Genomic DNA, 22,491 nt, shown 5'->3' with positions numbered 1-22,491 from the left:
ATTTCCCAACAGTCAGAGTCTCCACCTGGAGACCAGGTTGGAGACAAAACCTGCAGGAGGAGGGGTGATGGTTTTGTGGGTTTCAGAGCCCCGACATGGCAAAGATAAACTGATGGGGCAAAAAAAGGTAGAGGAATTTCTCTGCTTTTTCTCCAAAAAGAGAGCAAGAGCTCATTTACAAAATCATCATTGCTGGGGTGGTGGTTCCTGCCTGAAATTCCAGCACTTTGGGAGGCTGAGGCGGGAGAACTGCTTGAGTTCAGGAGTTTGAGACCAGCCTGGGCAACACAGCAAGACCCCATCTTTCAAAAAAAAAAAACAAAAAAAAACAAAAATTAGCCAGGCATGGTGATGCATGCCTGTAGTGCCAACTAATAGGAAGGCTGAGGTGGGAGGATGGCTTGCACCTGGGAGGTGGAGATTGCAGTGAGCCACTGTACTCCAGCCCGGGCAACAGAGCCAGACCTTGTCTCAAAACAAGATAAAACAAACACAAAAAAACCGCCAAGAAAACAAATCATTATTGCACCCTGGGATGAGAGCAAAATGACTTTTGAAAGCACACTACGTGGGTGCACACACAGGGCCCGGCCCCACGGGAGTACACCTAGTATACACTCCACTCTGCTCAGTGATAGAATAAAGACAAGCAGAGCATCTTGTGATCTACAGAGGACTTTACAAAACGATCTTGGCATGTATCAGATTCTTACAGAACACTAGGGGAGAGGCAGGTAGGTAATTCTACCTCTTTTCACATTCCTAGATGCCCACTGACTGCAGACAGAAGCCTGAACCAGGATTGTGGACTGCAGGCCCCCAAGGGCACCAGTTGGACAGTAACAGGAGAGTGATCCATAACCTTCAGCGTCCACAGAAACATTCCTCCTGCGACATCAATAAACAGGGTGCGGAAGGCGCCAGAGTTTATGTCATCTTCTGCCCTGTCTCTACCTTCCTCCTTACATTTGTTTTAAAGAGGGAAACCTCACAATTTACTTGTCCATTATATAATTCAGTCTATTGCTTAATTTACTTCCTTACTATAAAGCGATTCTGGCCAGATGCAGTGGCTCATGCCTATAATCCTAGCACTTTGGGAGGCTGAGGTGAGTAGATCACTTGAGGTGAGGAGTTTGAGACCAGCCTGGCCAAGATGGTGAAACCCCATCTCTACTAAAAATACAAACATTAGCTGGGTGTGGTGGTGTCTCCCTGTAATTCCAACTACTCAGGAGGCTGAGGCAGGACAATCACTTGAACCCAGGAGGTGGAGGTTGCAGTGAGCCAAGATCGTGTCACCACTCTCCAGCCTGGGCAACAGAGCAAGGTTCTGCCTCAGAAAATAAAAAAAGAGAGATTCTTACTTAAATCCCACCTATATCTGTCTATACATGTATGTATGTTCACACGGGTTGTACAAACTATATATGAAGGATCACATGTCCTATTCAATGTTCAATTGAGCAGGCATGTTCTCTACAACCACATACTAAAAGCTCACACTGAAAGTTACAGACATGAACAGGAAAACTGGAAAACACATAACTCAGAGAGATGACTGCAAAGCAAAAACAACGGCCATCATTTCTGTCTCACAGGCCTGACCTTGTATCCAGAACATACTAGCCTCCTGCCCATCATTTCTGTCTCACAGGCCTGACCTTGTATCCAGAACATACCAGCCTCTTGCTCATCATTTCTGTCTCACAGGCCTGACCTTGTATCCAGAACGTACCAGCCTCCTGCTCGTCATTTCTGTCTCACAGGCCAGACCTTCTATCCAGAACATACCAGCCTCCTGCTCGTCATTTCTGTCTCACAGGCCAGACCTTGTATCCAGAACATACCAGCCTCCTGCCCGTCATTTCTGTCTCACAGGCCTGACCTTGTATCCAGAACGTACCAGCCTCCTGCCCGTCATTTCTGTCTCACAGGCCTGACCTTGTATCCAGAACATACCAGCCTCCTGCCCATCATTTCTGTCTCACAGGCCTGACCTTGTATCCAGAACATACCAGCCTCCTGCCCGTCATTTCTGTCTCACAGGCCTGACCTTGTATCCAGAACATACCAGCCTCCTGCCCGTCATTTCTGTCTCACAGGCCTGACCTTGTATCCAGAACATACCAGCCTCCTGCCCGTCATTTCTGTCTCACAGGCCTGACCTTGTATCCAGAACATACCAGCCTCCTGCCCATCATTTCTGTCTCACAGGCCTGACCTTGTATCCAGAACATACCAGCCTCCTGCCCGTCATTTCTGTCTCACAGGCCTGACCTTGTATCCAGAACATACCAGCCTCCTGCCCGTCATTTCTGTCTCACAGGCCTGACCTTGTATCCAGAACATACCAGCCTCCTGCCCGTCATTTCTGTCTCACAGGCCAGACCTTGTATCCAGAACATACCAGCCTCCTGCCCGTCATTTCTGTCTCACAGGCCTGACCTTGTATCCAGAACGTACCAGCCTCCTGCCCGTCATTTCTGTCTCACAGGCCTGACCTTGTATCCAGAACATACCAGCCTCCTGCCCATCATTTCTGTCTCACAGGCCTGACCTTGTATCCAGAACATACCAGCCTCCTGCCCGTCATTTCTGTCTCACAGGCCTGACCTTGTATCCAGAACATACCAGCCTCCTGCCCGTCATTTCTGTCTCACAGGCCTGACCTTGTATCCAGAACATACCAGCCTCCTGCCCATCATTTCTGTCTCACAGGCCTGACCTTGTATCCAGAACATACCAGCCTCCTGCCCGTCATTTCTGTCTCACAGGCCTGACCTTGTATCCAGAACATACCAGTCTCCTGCCCATCATTTCTGTCTCACAGGCCTGACCTTGTATCCAGAACATACCAGCCTCCTGCCCGTCATTTCTGTCTCACAGGCCTGACCTTGTATCCAGAACATACCAGCCTCCTGCCCGTCATTTCTGTCTCACAGGCCTGACCTTGTATCCAGAACATACCAGCCTCCTGCCCGTCATTTCTGTCTCACAGGCCTGACCTTGTATCCAGAACATACCAGCCTCCTGCCCGTCATTTCTGTCTCACAGGCCTGACCTTGTATCCAGAACATACCAGCCTCCTGCCCGTCATTTCTGTCTCACAGGCCTGACCTTGTATCCAGAACATACCAGCCTCCTGCCCGTCATTTCTGTCTCACAGGCCTGACCTTGTATCCAGAACATACCAGCCTCCTGCCCGTCATTTCTGTCTCACAGGCCTGACCTTGTGTCCAGAACATACCAGCCTCCTGCCCGTCATTTCTGTCTCACAGGCCTGACCTTGTGTCCAGAACATACCAGCCTCCTGCCCGTCATTTCTGTCTCACAGGCCTGACCTTGTATCCAGAACGTAGCAGCCTCCTGCCCGTCATTTCTGTCTCACAGGCCTGACCTTGTATCCAGAACATACCAGCCTCCTGCTCGTCATTTCTGTCTCACAGGCCTGACCTTGTATCCAGAACATACCAGCCTCCTGCTCGTCATTTCTGTCTCACAGGCCTGACCTTGTATCCAGAACATACCAGCCTCCTGCTCGTCATTTCTGTCTCACAGGCTGACCTTGTATCCAGAACATACCAGCCTCCTGCCCGTCATTTCTGTCTCACAGGCCTGACCTTGTATCCAGAACATACCAGCCTCCTGCCCGTCATTTCTGTCTCACAGGCCTGACCTTGTATCCAGAACATACCAGCCTCCTGCCCATCATTTCTGTCTCACAGGCCTGACCTTGTATCCAGAACATACCAGCCTCCTGCCCGTCATTTCTGTCTCACAGGCCTGACCTTGTATCCAGAACATACCAGCCTCCTGCCCGTCATTTCTGTCTCACAGGCCTGACCTTGTATCCAGAACATACCAGCCTCCTGCCCGTCATTTCTGTCTCACAGGCCTGACCTTGTATCCAGAACATACCAGCCTCCTGCCCGTCATTTCTGTCTCACAGGCCTGACCTTGTATCCAGAACATACCAGCCTCCTGCCCGTCATTTCTGTCTCACAGGCCTGACCTTGTATCCAGAACATACCAGCCTCCTGCCCGTCATTTCTGTCTCACAGGCCTGACCTTGTATCCAGAACATACCAGCCTCCTGCTCGTCATTTCTGTCTCACAGGCCTGACCTTGTATCCAGAACATACCAGCCTCCTGCTCGTCATTTCTGTCTCACAGGCCTGACCTTGTATCCAGAACATACCAGCCTCCTGCTCGTCATTTCTGTCTCACAGGCCTGACCTTGTATCCAGAACATACCAGCCTCCTGCTCGTCATTTCTGTCTCACAGGCCTGACCTTGTATCCAGAACATACCAGCCTCCTGCCCGTCATTTCTGTCTCACAGGCCTGACCTTGTATCCAGAACATACCAGCCTCCTGCCCGTCATTTCTGTCTCACAGGCCTGACCTTGTATCCAGAACATACCAGCCTCCTGCCCGTCATTTCTGTCTCACAGGCCTGACCTTGTATCCAGAACATACCAGCCTCCTGCCCATCATTTCTGTCTCACAGGCCTGACCTTGTATCCAGAACATACCAGCCTCCTGCCCGTCATTTCTGTCTCACAGGCCTGACCTTGTATCCAGAACATACCAGCCTCCTGCCCGTCATTTCTGTCTCACAGGCCTGACCTTGTATCCAGAACATACCAGCCTCCTGCTCGTCATTTCTGTCTCACAGGCCTAACCTTGTATCCAGAACATACCAGCCTCCTGCCCATCATTTCTGTCTCACAGGCCTGACCTTGTATCCAGAACATACCAGCCTCCTGCCCATCATTTCTGTCTCACAGGCCTGACCTCTTGTCATGTGCACAACTATCCTTTGTCCATTACTTTTAAAAGTCATGCTTTGGTTTCTTAAGCTGTGAAGAATATTGCTTTCCTTCTTTCTTCTTTCTTTACTTATAAAGTTATTGCAGGTTAAGGGTTCCTGTATTCCTTGATTTCATATACAGTGCATGTCTATGTCTGCAAATGAATGCCTGTACACATAAATATGTACTATGCACCTTTACACGTACAATCCAATCCCTTAAATTAATACATTATATATATATATATAGTTTCAAGGCTATATTTGAGCTATTTGAGTAGCAAAGTCATGTTGAGAAAAACGCTAACAGGGTGTTTTAAAACTCCCTATGAGCAACAGTGACCCAACCACTGCTAAAAAAGCCACCTACCCAACAGTGGCTGGTGACACCAGGGCACACACCTCTGCGGCTCAATTAGCTCCTTATGGAGACAAGCCACAGCTAACTCACACTGCAGCGCGTTCTCACAGTCAGAACAGAGTCAGAGGCTACGGGGAGGCTGCAGCTGGACCCGACCCCCTCCCCAAACCACATCTCCACCTTCCACAGGAGGGAGCCAAGAAGGGCTGCTGAGTAGTGACCCTGCCCCACCTAGGATGTCAAGACAGTCCTTGGCTGGTGAGGCGACAAGTGAAACTCACATTCTGTTCTTAGTGCCATGGTTTGTGAGAAACATTTTCCTAAGTGACCTCAGGGATCACTGGAAGCACAAGCTGCCCAGTCACAATTCTCAGAAGGAGCCAATGGCTAATAATAACGCACACCCCATTTTTAACAGAAATGAACCAGAACCATGGAACAAGTCTCTGCTACGTTGGGATACGGCAATGCTGCTGAGTGGATGGTTAAGGGGACGCAGCCTCTGTTGATGGCTGTATACTAACGGGAGTGCTTTTAAAGCCAACGCTTTTCTCCATGTTTAGTTCATAAACTAATTCTCATAGCATAGCAGTCCTACTAAATGAACAATGCCAGATTTTTTTTTGTATTAGATATTTCATAGCATCATTATCCAAAACGTGGCTTTATCCCCCGTCTATTAAACAAAAATGAATTTTAAAATGTTAATTTTAAACTATCAGTAGGTTCATGTGCGAACATTCTTCATGCTGAGCTGCAGCCCTGGCCTCCCTCCTGGGCCCTGGCTGTGGCTGCCATTAATCTTTATTTAATAATGTCTTTCTCATCGAAAACAGCAACATGACAAGAACCCTGGACAAGGTGTCAAGAGCCTGGTTCTACTTCATCTTTGCCAATTACGACGTGGTAAGTGTGGGCAAGTCCATGCCGTGCAAAAATGAAGATCGAACGCACTAGATGCCTGCAAAGACAAAGAACAGGACACATGCTGCTGCATTTAAATCCTGGTTTCTTCATTCTACAAATGAGAGGAAACTGAGGCACAGAGAAGTTTGGTTACTTGCTGTGTGTCCTTAAGAACCTGCTCAAGACCCCACAGCCGGTGAGGGGCAGACCCAGCTCCCTCATCTGTGTGATTCAGACTCCAGCGCTGTGTTGCCCACAGGGCCTAGGACCAGAGAACAGGACCCTAGGGTTCCTGTCTATGATTCTTCTGTCCCGTTGTTTAATTCTACTGACAGGGAAGAGGGAAGCAGGTAAGGCTCCCAGACTATAATGGAAACGGCTCAGCAGCTGCTACGGACGCTCACAGCCAATGGCAGCCACAACCAGGGTCCAGGAGGGAGGCCAGGGCTGCAGTTCAGCATGAAGAATGCACATGAACCTACTGATAACTTAAAATTAACATTTTAAAATTCTGTTTTTGCTCAATGGAGGAGGAAAAAAAGCCAATTTTTGGATAATGATGTTATGAAATTTCTAATATAAAAAAAATCTGGCATTGTTCATTTAGTTGGACTGCTGTGCCATGAGAATTAGTTTATGAGCTAAACCTAGTATATAAAAGTTGTGGCCAGGTATGGTGGCTGATACTTAATATCCTAGCACTTTGGGAGGCCAAGGTGGGAGGATGGCTTGGGCCCAGGGCCAGTCTGAGACCAGCCTGGGCAACATAATGAGACGTCATCTCCACACACACATGCACATACACACACAAACTAGCCCGGGTGGCACATGCCTGGTCCCAGCTACTTAGGAGGCTGAGGTGGAGGTTCATTTGAGCCTATGAGGCAGAGGTTGCAGTGAACAGTGGCAGAGCCATTGCCTTCCAGCCTGGGCAACAGAGTGAGCCTTATCACACAGACACAGAAAAACTGTGAGGTATTTTTTGTTGCTGTTTTTGAGACAGAGTTTCAGTCTTGTTGCTCAGGATAGAGTGCAATAGTGCAATCTCGGCTCACTGCAACCTCCACCTTCTGGTTTCAAGCGATTCTATTACCTCAGCCTCCCAAGTAGCTGGGATTACAGGTGCGCACCATCATGCCCAGCTAATTTTTGTATTTTTAGTAGAGATGAGGTTTCACCATGTTGTCCAGGATGGTTTGGAATTCCTGACCTCAGGTGATCCACCCACCTTGGCCTCTCAAAGTGCTGGGATTACAGGCGTGAGCCACTACGCCTGGCCTAACTTGTGAGGTTTGGGTAAAAGTCATTTATAAATGAAACTTATTTTTTTTCCATCAGAAAAACAAGAAAAAGTGAATGCAACTAAACTGCAGCCACAGATAAACCAATAATCACGATCAGATGGCACTGGAAGCAGAATCTTAAGCTTCCATCCACAGCTGACCTGACCTTGGGATTTTCTAACAGGAAAGAATACCCAGTGCCCAGATCCAACAGCGTGCAGCCGCAGAGAAGAGCTGCGGAACTTAGCTGTGATTGGACCGTTCTGTGAAATTAAGGAAAGAAGCACTCCTGGATGGCACGTCTGAATACAAGCCATAGGGGCTGCAGATCTCCTAGGTGAGGTGCATCCTCTGCTTCACAGAAGTTCTTCACCGAACACTTGCTACCGGCAAGGCGCCAGGAGGGGATCCAGGACGGTGCCATCTGGGAGGCAGGCCAGGGGAGGGCCCGACTGCTAATACCAGAAAGGAATAATGTTTACAGGGAACTACATGAGCTATTCTCACCAAATCATTAGACTAAAAGGCAGTACTGAGAAGACTTGAGGCAGTGCCTATTAGTATCTCATCTGGCTGTTTCTCCCACAGCCCTTAAAGAGACAAGACAAACTACTGCATCATGAAAAGATCCTGACTAAAGTGCCTTCCTGATCCTTTCTGTGAAACTCCCAACCATACTGGGGAAGAGAAGGCTGGACTGCACAGCTGTCTTCCGGACAGTGACAACTGACTGGTCATGTCTTTACCTGTAAATTAACAAGCTGCGAGGTGGATTTTCCTTGGAGGCACAAGGCCTGTGCAATAAACGCATGCAAATCCTCTAGGCAAAGAGTGTCCACCTGAAAAGGACAGAGAAAGGCCAGTGTTAAGCTACAGGAGAATTTAAAACATTTCTTACAAATTGATCTCAGTTACTAAATCCGGGTGTGTGTACAGTGCAAACATTCACACAGAAGCATACACAGGCATGTACAGGCACACGCACAGGCACACACATGTGCACAAAGGCACACACACAGGTGCGCACACACAGGCACAAGCACACACGGGCACACACGTGCACAGACACATGCACAGGTGGACTCACAGACACACAAGCACACACACAGAGGGACTCACAGACATGCATGCAAACACAGGCACACAGGCACACATGCACACACAAAGGTGCGCACACAGGCACACGCACAGGTGCGCGCAGGGTGCATCGGACCTCAGGCAGTGGGCAGGTGGAAGAGCACAGCCTCTTCACACCATCCCTGGCTCCTGGCTGTGAAGTTCTCTCTCTGGTGTCCTCAGTTGTGCACCCAACTCACAGCCTAGCTAGAAGGGGAGCCTGAATTTCTAGTTGGGCTAGACTCTAAGAAGGTAGAACTCTCCAGAACATCTGGGAATAATCATGAGGTGCCAACCAAGACCAAGTCTTAGAGCCAGACAGATGATCATGTTTGGCACAAACTGCACAGAGCAAACAGAGGTTTTGAGAGAGAGAGAGAGAGAGAGAGAGAGAGAGAGAGAGAGAGAGAGAGAGAGAGACAGAGAGACAGAGAGAGACAGAGAGAGAGAGCGAGCGCATCCACAGCTGGGCTGCGCTGGGCTCATCATCCACTTTCGGCAACCCAGAGGAAACCTGTGTCCTCGAATCCCAGTTGACAGCAAATCAGAACCCACAATATGAGACCCCAGCAATCCTCTGTGGAATCAAAAGACCCAACACAAGTGAGAAGAGGAAGGAGGTACAGAGGAACAAGAGACAGCAAGGGACAGAGTGAGAATCCTGTGTGTGGGGTAGATGATGGAGATAAGGAGAGGGCATGAAGAAAGAGGAGGATGTGGATGGTCCAGGTCTCATCAACAGCAGACGGTGCTTGCCATCCCTTCGCCTGCCTGACACCGTGATGAGGTCGAGACATTCCTCTCCGAGTCACCAAGTTCTGCTGCCCAGACAAAAGCAGAACATGCCTGCTGACTGAACGATTCCACAGCATCCTAAGACCACAAGAGCTGCTTCTCACAGAAGAGCACCTTCTGTGGCAAGTGAAGGCTTGCGGCAAAAGAAACAGGAAAGCCAACAGCGAACCCATCAATTACAATTTCACTGATTCTTCTTGGATAGTAAAAATGGCTAATACGACTATTTGCAATAAAAACGACTGCACCGTAACTCAGAAAGACTCCCGTGCTCCCCTGGAGGATGTCGGCATCTGCTTCTGCCGGGATGGGGGTGCTGACTGCCGCTGAGACCTGCTGATGCTCTTACTGACCATGCCACCATTCTAGTCCACTTTGATTCCAAGTAGGCGTTACCTTGGAATAAAAGGAACATAAAATATGTCCATTTCTATGATGTAAACTTACCTTTCCAGAGGATATTCTCAGAAGAGTCTTTAATAAAATCGTTTGTGGCTGTTGTTAACTGAAAGGTCAGACCAAACGAGAGGACAGTTGACCTCTGAACAATATAGGTTTGAACTGCGTGGGTTCACTTATATGTGGATTTTTTTTTTCAACCAAATGCAGATGGAAAAATACAGTATTCACGGGCCACAAAATCCAAATATACAGAGGGCTGACTTTTCAAGTACGTGGGCTCCACAGGCTGACTTGAGGACTTAAGTATGCATGAATTTTGGCACACGTGGGTGTCCTGCGACCAATGCCCCACATATACGGAGAGACCAATGTCTTTAGTTTCTCTGCCATGTTCATGCACTGAATCAGATGCAATTCTACCCCATATTACACATCAAAACATCTAATTTAGGCTAAACTATGTAAAACTGTAATATTTCTATAAATGTATCTTTCTAGCCTTATTAATTATCCGTTAGTTATAACACAGGATCTTCATACTCTAGTGAGTATCACTGATTTGTCAATTTGTTGTTTTCTAGTTTTAAAAAGTTCCAATTTAAACATCTCATTTAAAGACAAGTTACCAAGTCTGCTCATGCCAATTTGCACTAAAGAGATTTTATTTAAAAGGTCTTTATTAATAGAAAAAATGTAAAGTGGAAATTTTCCTCCTGATGCTTGTTTTGCCTCAGGTTTATAAAAATAGGGATGTGAAGTTACTTTTCTGGGGTCCTGGGCTTTTTCTGCTTGAAGTGAATTTAAATAACTGACAGTCACCTGCACAGTCACTGAGAAGGCGGAGCTGCGTCACATGACCACAGGCAGGATCAGCAAGCACAGTGAATGCGGAGCAGCGGGCAGCACGTCCCTCCTGGCGTGCCGACAACGGCCCCCCATCATTGTGCACACACATGGTAACAAGGACAAAACACATGTTATTTTTAAGGGTGAGAAAAGTCAGCTTACTGGCTCCCCACCACTTCCCAAGTCCCACTGTCACTCAGCTTTAACTAAAGACACCTCAACTACTAATAACTGTAGGTTATTAGACAATAGAAAATATTAACCAATAGTACATGCATGCATATTTAATATATAACAACAAAATAAATACCGTTTTCCATTTTTTTCCTCCAACGTTTAAGTATGGGGGTACATGTGCAGGATGTACAGGCTTGTTACATAGGTAAACACGTGCCGTTTTATATCCTAAGGCTTTGCGGAAGTTGCCTCCCGGGGATAAAGTCAACTTGATCGTGTTGGATAAGCTTTTTGATCTGCTGCTGGATTTGGTTTGCTGGTATTTTGTTGAGGATTTTTGCATCGATGTTCCTCAAGGATACTGGCCTGAAGTTTTCTTTTTTTGTTCTATGTCTGTCAGGTTTTGGTATCAGGATGATGTTGGCTTCATAGAACAAGTTAGAAAGGAGTCCTTCCTTTTCAATATTTTGGAGCAGTTTCAGCAGAAATGGTACTAGCTTTTCTTTGTACCTCTGGTAGAATTCAGCTGTGAATCCATCTGGTTTTGGATTTTTTTTTTTTTTTTTTTTGGTTTGGAAGGCTATTTAATTAAAGCCTTAATTTCAGAACTCAGTACTGGTCTATTCAGAGATTCAATTTCTTCCTGGTTCAATCTTGGGAAGGTGTATGTTTACAGGAATTTGTCCATTTCTTCTAGATTTTCTAGTTTATGTGCACGGAGGTGTTTACAGTATTCTCTGATGGTTGCTTGTATTTCTGTGGGGTGAGTGGTGATAACCCCCTTATTTCTGATTGTATTTGATTCTTCTCTCTTCTTTATTAATCTAGCTAGTGGCTTATTTTATTAATTTTTATTTTTTTTCAAAAAATCAAGATCCTGGATTCGTTGATTTTTTTAAGGGTTTTTCTTTTGTCTCTATCTCCTTCAGTTCAGCTCTGATCTTGGTTATTTCTTGTCTTTTGCTGGCTTTGGGGTTTTCTTTTGCTCCTGGTTCTCTAGTATTTTTAGTAGAGATGTTAGATTGTTAACTTGAGGTCCTTCTTGTATTTAGGGCTATAAATTTCCCTCTTAACATTGCTTTAGCTGCATCCTAGAGATTCTGGTATGTTGTCTTTGTTCTCATTAGTTTCATTATTTACCCAAGAGTCATTCAAGAGCAGGTTGTCCAATTTCCATGTAGTTGTGTGGTTTTGAGTGAACTTCCCAATCTTGAGTTCTAATTTGACTGCTCTGTGGTCTGACAGACTGTTACAGTTTCAGTTCTTCTGCATTTGTTGAGGAATGTTTTACTTCGATCACGTGTTCAATTTTAGAGTAAGTGCCAAGTGGCAATGAGAAGAATGTATATTATGTTGAATCTGGGTGGAGAGTTCTGTAGAGATCTAGCAGGTCCATTTGATCCAGAGCTGAGCTCAGGTCCTGAATAGATAGGAATCTTCGTTAATTTTCTGTCTTGATGATCTAATATTGTCAGTGGGATGTTAAAGTCTCCCACTATTATTGTGTGGGACTCTCTTTGTGGGTCTCTAAGAACTTGCTTTGTGAATCTGGGTGCTCCTGTACTGGGTACGTATCTACATAGGATAGTTAGCTCTTCTTGTTAAATTGAACCCTCTACCGTTATGTAATACCCTTTCTTTTTTGATCTTTGTTGGTTTAAAGTCTCTTGTCAGAAACTAGGATTGCAACCCCTGCTTTTTTCTGTTTTCCATTTGCTTGGTAAATTTTCTTCCAACCCTTTATTTTGAGCCCATGTGTGTCTTTGCACGAGATGGGTCTCTTGAAGACAGCATATGGATGGGTCCTGGCTCTTTATTCAGCTTGCCATTCTGTGCCTTTTTTTTTAGACAGAGTTTCGCTATTGTTTCCCAAGCTGGAGTGTGATGGCACAATCTCAGCTCACTGCAACTTCCGCCTCCCAGGTTCAAGTGATTCTCCCACCTCAGCCTTCTGAGTAACCAGGATTACAGGCATGCGCCACCACACCTGACTAAATTTTTGTATTTTTAGTAGAGACAGACAGGGTTTCATCATGTTAGCCAGGCTGGTCATGAACTCCTGACCTCAGGTGATGCTCCCACCTCGGCCTCCCAAAGTGCTTGGATTACTGGTGTGAGCCACCATGCCCGGCCCATTCTGTGCCTCTTAACTGGGGCATTTAGCCCATTTATGTTTAGTATTGTTATGTGTGAATTTGATTCTGTCATCATGATGCTAGCTGTTTATTCTACAGACTTGTTTATGTGGTTGCTTCACAGTATCACTGATCAACATATTTCATTGTTTTTGTAGAGGCTGGTAATGGTTTTGCCTTTCCATATTTAATGCTTCCTTCAACAGCTCTTGCAAGGCAGGCCTGTTGGTGACAAATTCCCTAAGCATTTGCTTGCCAGAAAAGAATCTTATTTCTCCTTCGCTTATAAAGTTTAGTTTGGCTGGATATAATATTCTGGGTTGGAAATTATTTTCTTTAAGAATGTTGAGTATTGGCCCTCAATCTCTTCTGGCCTGTAGGGTTTCTGCTGAGAGGTCTGCTGTTAGTCTCATGGGTTTTCCCTTTGTAGGTGACCTGGCCTTTCTCTCTGGCAGCCCTTAACATTTTTTCTTTCATTTCAACCTGGAGAATCTGGTGATTATGTGTCTTGAGGTTGATCTTCTCACAGAGTATCTTACTAGGGTTCATTGCATTTCCTGAATTTGAATGTTGGCCTATCTTGCTAGGCTGAGAAAGTTCTTCTGAATGATATCCTGAAGCATGTTTTCCAACTTTGTTCCATTCTCCCCATCTCTTTCAGGTACCCCAATCAGTTGTAGGTTTGGTCTCTTTACAAAATCCCATGTTTCTTGGAGGTTTTGTTCATTCTTTTCTTTTTTTTTTTTTTGTCTATTCTTGTCTGTCTACCTCAATTCAGAAAGACAGTCTTCAAGCTCTCAGTTTCTTTCCTCTGCTTGGTCTGTTCTGCTATTGACACTTGTGACTGCACTATGAAGTTCTCGTGTTGTTTTTCAGCTCCATTAAGTTGGTGATGTTCCTCTTTAAACTGGCCATTATGGCTATCAGCTCCTGTAGTTTTATCATGTTTCTTGGCTTCTTTGAATTAGACTACAACATGCTTCCTTAGCTCAGCAAAGTTCTTATTACCCACCTTCTGAAGCCAACTTCTGGCAATTCAGGCATTTTAACCTCAGCCAGTTCTGTGCCCTTGCCGGAGGGGTGTTGCAGTCATTTGGAGGAGGAAAGGCACTCTGGCTTTTTCAATTTTCAGCATTTTTGCATTGATTCCGTCTCATCTTTGTAGCCTTATCTACCTTTGATCTTTCAGGTCTCTAACCCTACCCCTAACCCTAACTTTTGAATGAGGTTCTTGTGGGTTCTTTTTTGTTGACGCTGTTGCTGTTTTGTTTTTCTTTTTAACAATCAGGCCATTCTACTGTAGGGCTGTTGCAGTTTGCTGGGGGTCCGTTCTAGATGCCAGCTGCCTCAGTTTCTCCCATACTTGGAGGTATCACCAGTGAACACTATGAAACAGCAAAGATGGCAGCCAGCTCCTTCCTCTAGAAGCTCCATCCTATGGGGTTACTGACCTGTTGCTGGCCTACACTCACCTGTAGGAGGTGGCTGGAGACCCCTATTGGGAGGACTCACCTAGTCAGGAGGAATGGGATCAGGGACCCACCCAAAGAAGCAGTCTGGCTGCTTTCTGGTAGAGCTGATGTACTGCCCTGGAGCGGGGGGACCCTTCCTTGTCCGGAATGCCTGTATTCTCCAAAGCTGGCAGGCTGGAGCAGGTGTGTTGACTGAATTGCAGAGATGGTGGCTTTCCCTCTTCCTGGGAACTTGGACCCATCTAAGGTGGACTCCAACCCACTGCCACTGGTTGGCTGGGATTCTAAGCCAGTGGATCTTAGCTTGTTAGGTGCCAGGGAAGTGGGGCCCACAGAATGATGCTGTTTGGGTCCCTGAATTCAGCCCCTTCCTAGGAATATGTACAAACAGATTTCTTGTCTTGCCAGAGATCCCAGGGCTAGAGTATGTAAAACTCTTGGGTCTGTGTGTGCCTGAGTGGTTGCCCTGCTGGGACTCCACAGAGCTCTCTGTCTTGGACCCACGGCCCTGGTGGCATGGGCTCATGAAGGGATCTGATACACGGGTTGCAAAGATCCATGGGAGAAGCATGGTTTCTCAGGTGAGTTGTACAATCACTCATGGCTTCCCCTGGATGGGGGTAGGGGTTCCTTTGGCTCCATGTTGTTCCCAGGTGGGGCATTGCCCCCGACCCCTGCTTTTCTTCATTCTTTGTGGGTTGTTTGCCTAGTCAGTCCCAATGCGAAAATCTGAGTATTTCAGTCCAAGGTGCTGAACTCACTTGCCCCTCTTCATTCCTTGGACCGCAGGTGCATCTCGTCACCATCTTGGATTCATCTCCTCTCTTTTCATACCTACATATTAAATAATTCCTGCCATCCTATATTAATTTATAATCTGCTATGTCTTGAGCAAATAAAGAAGTAATCTACTCCAAACAGTAACGTGAAAACTAAGGTTTACACCGTGTAAGGTGCCTGTGAAACCAGTAACGAAGCAATGAAACCTCTGCGCGCTACTTAACCGTATCACAGCTTACGAAATGCAAAGTGTAGAGCAAGCTACAGAATGGGCAGAGCCAAGAGGACACTTTGAAAGAAAAAACCAAGCCAAGGTTCCCTTGGGATGTAATTCTACGATAAGAGTATACTTCTTAAAGACAATTGATAATTTGTAAAGTAAATTCAGGTTTGAAAAAAAGAATTATATAATTCTCTATTCCAGGTAAGTAAACACTGAATGGCGTTGTCAATGCAGACCTACCATACAGGGAGGTCACAGAGCTGAGAAGATGGCTTGAAGGAGGGAGGGTGCTTATGAGGCATCTCGACAGCCTGAAGACGTACACTTTGTGAACAGTGGGGCGAAAATCATCTGGAATCGCGGAGCTAGGGAGGGAAGTGGGGAGGAGCGATGCAGAGAAAGAGGAGCTGGGAAATGGGAACATTCTCCACCCTCATTTTACTAAAGGTGTCCAAGTACTTCCATGAATGTAGAAAACTATTAAAAAGGTGAATCTTTTAACTGACTTTTATGATTTTCACATATAAACTAGGTATAAAGCTAATGCAAAAAAAAAAAAAGTTCACCTTGTTGAGTGAGCCTAAAACGAAGGAACTAGCACTGCAATCCCTAGCCCAGCAGGATGGGAGGACATAAATCATGAAGGTCATGACGCCGCCAGCTGGCATCGCCCCAACAGCCCTTGGCAGCAGCTACTGTGATTATCTCATTTTCAGATTAGAAAATGAAGGCATATAACCAATAAATATCTGCTGGATGATGGAATGAAACTGACTTAGGAAAAAGCTGACGTGATCTGCCCAGAGGCAAAGAGCTACTAAAGGGGAATCTAGGTTTCCAGCCAGGTCCTTTCTCACCTTGACACTAAAACCCAGAAACAAGAACCACCAGCCAAACAATGGCACAAGGACAGGGGAGGTACACCATGGTCCACAAAGTCTGAGAATGCTTCGTCAAAGCCAAAGCAGCCACCGTCACCTGCCAGGTTTCTACGTGCAGTACAATCTCTACGGCTGATGTGGTGACAGAGTTTCTCCAGTGTGTTTCACCGTACAATCTTCTTTTTATTTTTAGAGCACCTCAAAGAACTAATAATGTTCCATGGAACAGACACTGGAAAAACACGATCTGGGCACCAGCCATGGCAATATCCCACACGCTGCCTCTCATAAAGAGCAGGCTGCAGTGACTGGAACGGGCAGCTGGACATTACCTGGACAAAGAGGTAGATCAAGAGGCAGCACAAAGCCTGGAACGGGCTTTCGACGGCCTGCAGCTCTTCTCTTGAGGAGGAAAGGTTGAAACAAGCTAGGAGTGTGTCCAAGCGCCGAACCTGTATTTCTGCCTCTTGGTTCAGCCATAGTATTTTCAAACTGGGCGTTCCTCCTAGTTAAGAAAAAAAGTCCGGTAACTATTGTTCTTTGCAGCAGCGAGTTATAACACGCTTCTTGTAGAAATACACTAAAACAAATCTCTTCCCTTCCCGGTGTAAAAGGGACTAAAAAGTAAACACCATCAGAGATTCCTGTTTTAAAAAGAAAACCCAAGCCTAAAGGGCTGGCAAACAGGCATTTCATTGAAAACACTCCTTCTTTAATGGCTAAATTTTGAGGGATACTGCACTTTCTGTGTCAAGAATGCTTTCAGAACATCTCTCAAATGCGCCGTCTCGAGGCTGTGACGAGGCACTGTCGCCTGCTGTATCGCAGCTATGACGGAGCACTTGAATAAAACGCCATCCACCTACCCCTGTAGTTTGCGCTCTTACTCTCCAAATTAAGGGTTTTCAACCTTTCGTGTGGAAAAGAATCAACTATAGAGATTGTTAAAACAAATGCATTTTCCTGGGATCTATATGCAAAAACTCTGATTTGACTGGACAGGTATGGGTGCCTAGAAGTTTGCATTTTAACAACTCAGAAGACTCGGATGCGGGAGACTCAGAAGACTGTGGACCCCAGGTTTTGAAAGCACTTTTCTAAAACTATTAAACAAACAGAAATTGCTAAAATGTAATTTTTAGTGTTTCACGTCCACATTTTATATATGTTTAAATTATTAAAATCAAAAGGAAAAAACCCTTACTCATGCACTTAAACCATGACAAATGATGAAAACTCACACGGAGCTGCAGATGCAGGCACAGCTCTGCTTCCATGCTCTAACAGTAAGGTGCCGTTTCTAAGGTCAGACTTGTTAATCTGTGACTGGCGACGGCCTCCCTTGCTATCCACAGCTGTGATTTTCTATGAGGGCCAATTGGCTATAAAATATATGCTAAAAGCTCAAGGCTGGCTGGGATCTAGATGTCCCTCTTGTTTACTAAGAAAACAGAACCTACCAGCCAAATGGCCTCAGAGTCAAATGACCCAAAAAAGGAATTCTTCTCTTTCTTGTCTTACGCTTCCCACAACAGCACTGACTATTCACTGTGGTATATTTCTCGCCATCAGAAGTGAAACAACTCAACAAAAGTCACTTGCATTTCCAAAATGGCTGAAGTATTCCCCTCCACCTGAAAAGCTCTTTCATTATTTATCTTAGAGAGAAAAAAAACATTTTTCTCTTAAGAGAAAGAAAATGCTAAATATAAACAAAACAACCCTACGGGCGCTAGTACTTAAGATACAGATGAGTCCAAGACACTCACAAGCATCAGTGATTACTTCTCAGAAACATACTTGGAGGAAAATAATCAACGCAGGCAATGTGCGCAACCTCAGGACAAACCCAGCGCCTCCTGTTTTTTTATGCAACCAACGAACTAAGAAGGGCTTCCGTATTTTTAAATGGTTGAAAAAAAATCAAAGTAAAAATGGTATTTCATGATCCAAGAATAGCACAGGCAATTCCAATTCCAGTGTCTGAGACGGAGGTTTTCTTGAAACGCCACCACGTTTGTGCATGTCAGTATTGTCCATGGCTCCTTTCCCGCTTTAACGACCGACTTGAGTAAGAGAGACCATGTAGGCAGCAAAGCCTGAAGTCTTTTCTACATTACCCTTCACAGAAGTTTACTGGCCTCTGATCTAAGGCAAATAATGAGTCTTCTATTATCACAGTTATTTCAAATACACTAAAGATTTTGAAAAACATTTTTTACTACAATTCAGACATTGTAAAATTTTTTAAATAGGAAAGCATAAAGAAGAAAATAAAAACAATCTATAATCCTACCACCCAGCTCTAACCATATTTTGAAATAAAAGTTTCTAGTCCTTTTTTAATGTGTATAAGACATTTATGAACATGGCTGAAAGGTTCATGTCCCCATCAGAGTGCACAGAGATGGAGAGTGGAAAGACGTTACCTGTGTTTCACTGCTTACACATGAAAACTTAATACCAAAAAAAAAGAAAAGATTAATTACATATATTTAGTAGAACCCAGTATAGCCATGTGCCACATAACATTATTTTGGTCAATGACAGATTTCATATACAATGGTGGTCCCATAAGATCATGATACTATATATTTTTTTTTTGAGACAGAGTCTCACTCTGTCGCCAGGCACCAGGCTGGAGTGCAGTGGCACAGTCTCGGCTCACTGTAACCTCCACCTCCCGCGTTCAAGCAATTCTCCTGCCTCAGCCTCCCGAGTAGCTGGGACTACAGGCATGTGCCACCATGCCCAGCTAATTTTTTTCTATTTTTAGTAGAGATGGGGTTTCACCATGTTGGCCAGGATGGTCTCGATCTCTTGACCTCGTGATCCGCCCGTCTCGGCCTCCCAAAGTGCTGGGATTACAGGCGTGAGCCACCGCGCCCGGCCGATACCGTATTTTTCCTCTACCTTTTCTATATTTAGGAATGTTTACATACACAAATGCTCGCCACTGTGCTACAGCTGCCTACGGTATTCAGCAGTCATATGCTTCACAGGTTTGCAGCCCGGAGCCATAAGCCACACCATTTAGGTTTGTGAAAGTACATTCTATGATATTCTCACAACAAGAGAATCGCCTGGCGATACATTTCTCAGAACTTATCACTGTGGTTAAGCAATGCAGTGCTGTCTAGCGGAAGTGATACATGAGAGACTTCTGAAGGCACAATGAGGAACACTGTTTACTTGTGACCTCTGTTATTCATTCCCTACAGGTTCAGACTCCACGAGATGGGCTCAGAGAAAGAGATTTCCAGGTATCTGTGTAATACAAGGAAGGAAGCAACACAAAAGCCATCAATTGTTCACCAACCTTTTTCCTACCGTACTGTCACAGAGTTTCTATGAAGGCGAGAACTGAAGCTCCATTCATATACAGTGATACATACAATTCTAGGTGCTCTCCTACGTCCAGCGGCCCCACATGAAAGATGAGCAGTTGCTATCTTGGAAGAGCTTGCAAAAGAGGGTTGTGCACATATTAGAGGAGTGCAAAGGTTTTATTACATGAGTTCTTTGTCTTTTTTTGGAGAGAGGGTCTCGCTATGCTGCCCAGGCTCGTCTTGAACACCTGGCCTCAAGTGATCCCCCCACCTTGGCCTCCCAAAGAGCTGGGATTATAGGCATGAGCCCCCGTGCCTGGACTGTGAAGAGTTCTGAAGGTGAAAGAGAGTAACAGGGCACTAATAAATTTTCATGGAAGAGACAGGTGGGAACATAGGGCTGGACTTCGCTGGATAAAGGACACTTACAAACACAACTTCTTCTGGGATTGAAGGGAGACAACAACAGACAGTGAAAAGCCTTCCAGCCTTCCTGCCCTCTATCAAAGAATCCAACCAATCACACACCGGGCACCACAGGAGGTGCTGGAGATACAGGGAAATGACGCACTGTCTGTCCTGCGGGAGCCTTTACAATCAGTGGGTCACACAGACACTAACCAGATACACTCACGTCCAACTACCAAGTGTGGAGCAGGGAGCTCCAGCTGCAGGGCAGAGGCATCACGCGAAGACACCTGAGCTGAGATTTGAAGAAGGGGCAGAAATAAAGATGAGGGAGGCAAAGGGGAAGCTCAAGGAAGGGAAATGTCCTAAGTGCAGTGGGAAGACACTGGAGGGGAAGCCCAAAGGAAGACCACCGTCAAGTCTTGATGGGGGGAGGGGCGTCCACCATTACTGAGGCTTGAGTAGGCGGTTTTCCCCTGACAGTGCTGAAGTGCTAAAGAGGCCAGAAAGTTAGGACTGGCAGGAACTCCAGACTGCCTCTCTAGATTCCCCCTCACTGGGCAGGGCATCTCTGAAAGAAAGGCAGAAGCCCCAGTCAGGGACTTATAGATAAAACTCCCATCTTCCTGGGACAGAGCACCTGGGGGAAGGGGTAGCTGTGGGCACAGCTACAGCGGATTTAAACGTCCCTGCCTGCCGGCTCTGCAGAGAGCAGCTAATCCTGGCAAGGAGGATTCTCCCAGCACAGCGCCTGAGCTCTGCTAAGGGACAGACTGCCTACTCAGGTGGGTCCCTGACCCCCGTGTCTCCTGACTGGGATTGACCTCCCAGCAGGGGTTGACAGACACCTCATAGAGGAGAACTCTGCCTGGCATCAGGTTGATGTCCTTTGGAAAGAAGCTTCCAGAAGAAGGAGCAGGCAGCAATAGTTGCTTTTCTGCAGCCTTCGCTGGTGATACATGGGCAAGCAGGGTGTGGGGTGAACCTCCAGCAAACTGCAGCAGACCTGCAGAAGAGGGGCCTGTTAGAAGGAAAACCAACAAACAGCAACAACATCAATATCAACAAAAAGGATCCCCAAATCAAAACCCCACCCAAAGGTCATCAGCCTTAAATAGCAAAGGTAGATAAACCCACAAAGATGAGGAAAAACCAGTGCAAAAATGCTGAAAATTGCAAAAACCAGAATGCCTCTTCTCCAAATGATCACAACTCCTCTCCAGCAAGGGCACAAAACTGGATGGAAAGAATGAGTTTCCTGAACTGACAGAAGCAGGCTTCAGAAGGTGGTAATAACAAACTCTTCTGAGCTAAAGCAGCATGTTCTAACCCAATGCAAGGAAGCTAAGAACCTTGATAAAAGTTTACAGGAACTGCTAACTAGAACAGCCAGTTTAGAGAAGAACATAAATGACCTGATGGAGCTGAAAAACACAGCACAAGAACTTCATGAAGCACACACAAGTATCAATAGCTGAATCGATCAAACAGAAGAAAGGATATCAGAGATTGAAGATCAACTTACTGAAATAAGGCGTGAAGACAAGATTAGAGAAAAAAGAATGAAAAGAAATGAACAAAGCCTCCAAGAAATGTGGGACTATGTGAAAAGACCAAATCTATGATTGACTGGTGTACCTGAAAGAAATGGGGAGAACAGAACCAAGTTGGAAAACACACTTCAGGATGTTATCCAGGAAAACTTCCCCAACCAGCCAGACAGACCAACATTCAAATTCAGGAAATACAGCGAACACCATTAAGATACTCCTCAAGAAGAGCAACCCGAAGACACGTAATTGTCAGATTCTCCGAGACTGAAATGAAAGAAAAAATGTTAAGGGCAGCCGGAGAGAAAGGTCCGGTTACTCACAAAGGGAAGCCCATCAGACTAACAAAGGTGGATCTCTCTGCAGAAACCCTACAAGCCAAAAAAGAGTGAGAGTCGGGGGGCCAATATCCAACATTCTTAAAGAAAAGAATTTTCAACCCAGAATTTCATATCCAGCCAAACTAGGCTTCATACGTGAAGGAGAAATAAAATCCTTTCCAGACAAGCAGATGCTGAGGGAGTCTGTCCCACCAGGCCTGCCCTACGAGAGCTCCTGAAGGAAGCACCACATAAGGGAAGGAAAAACCGGTACCAGCCACTGCAAAACACACCAAAGTACACAGACCAACACCACTATGAAGAAACTGCATCAACTAATGTGCAAAATAAGCAGCTAGCATCGTGATGACAGAAACAAATTCGCACATAACAATATTAACCTTAAATGTAAATGGGCTAAATACCCCAATTAAAAGACTAGTAAACTGGATAAATAGTCAAGACTCACTGGTGTGCTGTATTCAGGAGACCCAGTTCACATGCAAAGACACACATAGGCTCAAAATAAAGGGATGGAGAAATATTTACCAAGCAAACAGACAGCAAAAAAAGGCAGGGGTTGTAATCCTAGTCTCTGATAACACAGACTTTAAACCAACAAAGATCAAAAAAGACAAAGAAGGGTATTACACAGTGGTAAAGGGAACAACGCAACGAGAAGAGCTAACTAT

The 22,491-nt window shown here is 45.7% G+C and overlaps 1 protein-coding gene across 5 annotated transcripts in view; it reads right to left on the bottom strand.

Annotated features, from left to right (window-relative positions):
- Positions 1-22,491, bottom strand: part of FAM120B (family with sequence similarity 120 member B) — a 104,093-nt gene that overhangs the window by 46,703 nt on the left and 34,899 nt on the right. For 3 of the 5 annotated variants that reach the window (XM_021670672.2, XM_064384089.1, XM_021670671.2), the window contains exons 5-6: positions 16,525-16,697; positions 8,112-8,204 (exon numbers count right to left, since the gene is read on the bottom strand). In XM_021670672.2, the coding sequence (XP_021526347.2) occupies positions 8,112-8,204; positions 16,525-16,697 (266 nt within the window). Of the gene's footprint in view, positions 1-8,111; positions 8,205-9,530; positions 9,673-16,524; positions 16,698-22,491 lie in introns of those variants that run through there. The other 2 variants (XR_002478545.2, XM_064384090.1) reach the window with 2 other exon arrangements.

This window comes from Aotus nancymaae, unplaced genomic scaffold (genome assembly GCF_030222135.1).
Source record: "Aotus nancymaae isolate 86718 unplaced genomic scaffold, 86718_ANA_hifiasm-v0.15.2.pri h1tg000034l, whole genome shotgun sequence".
NCBI lineage: Eukaryota > Metazoa > Chordata > Mammalia > Primates > Aotidae > Aotus > Aotus nancymaae.
This window is presented reverse-complemented; position numbering and strand designations above follow the sequence as displayed.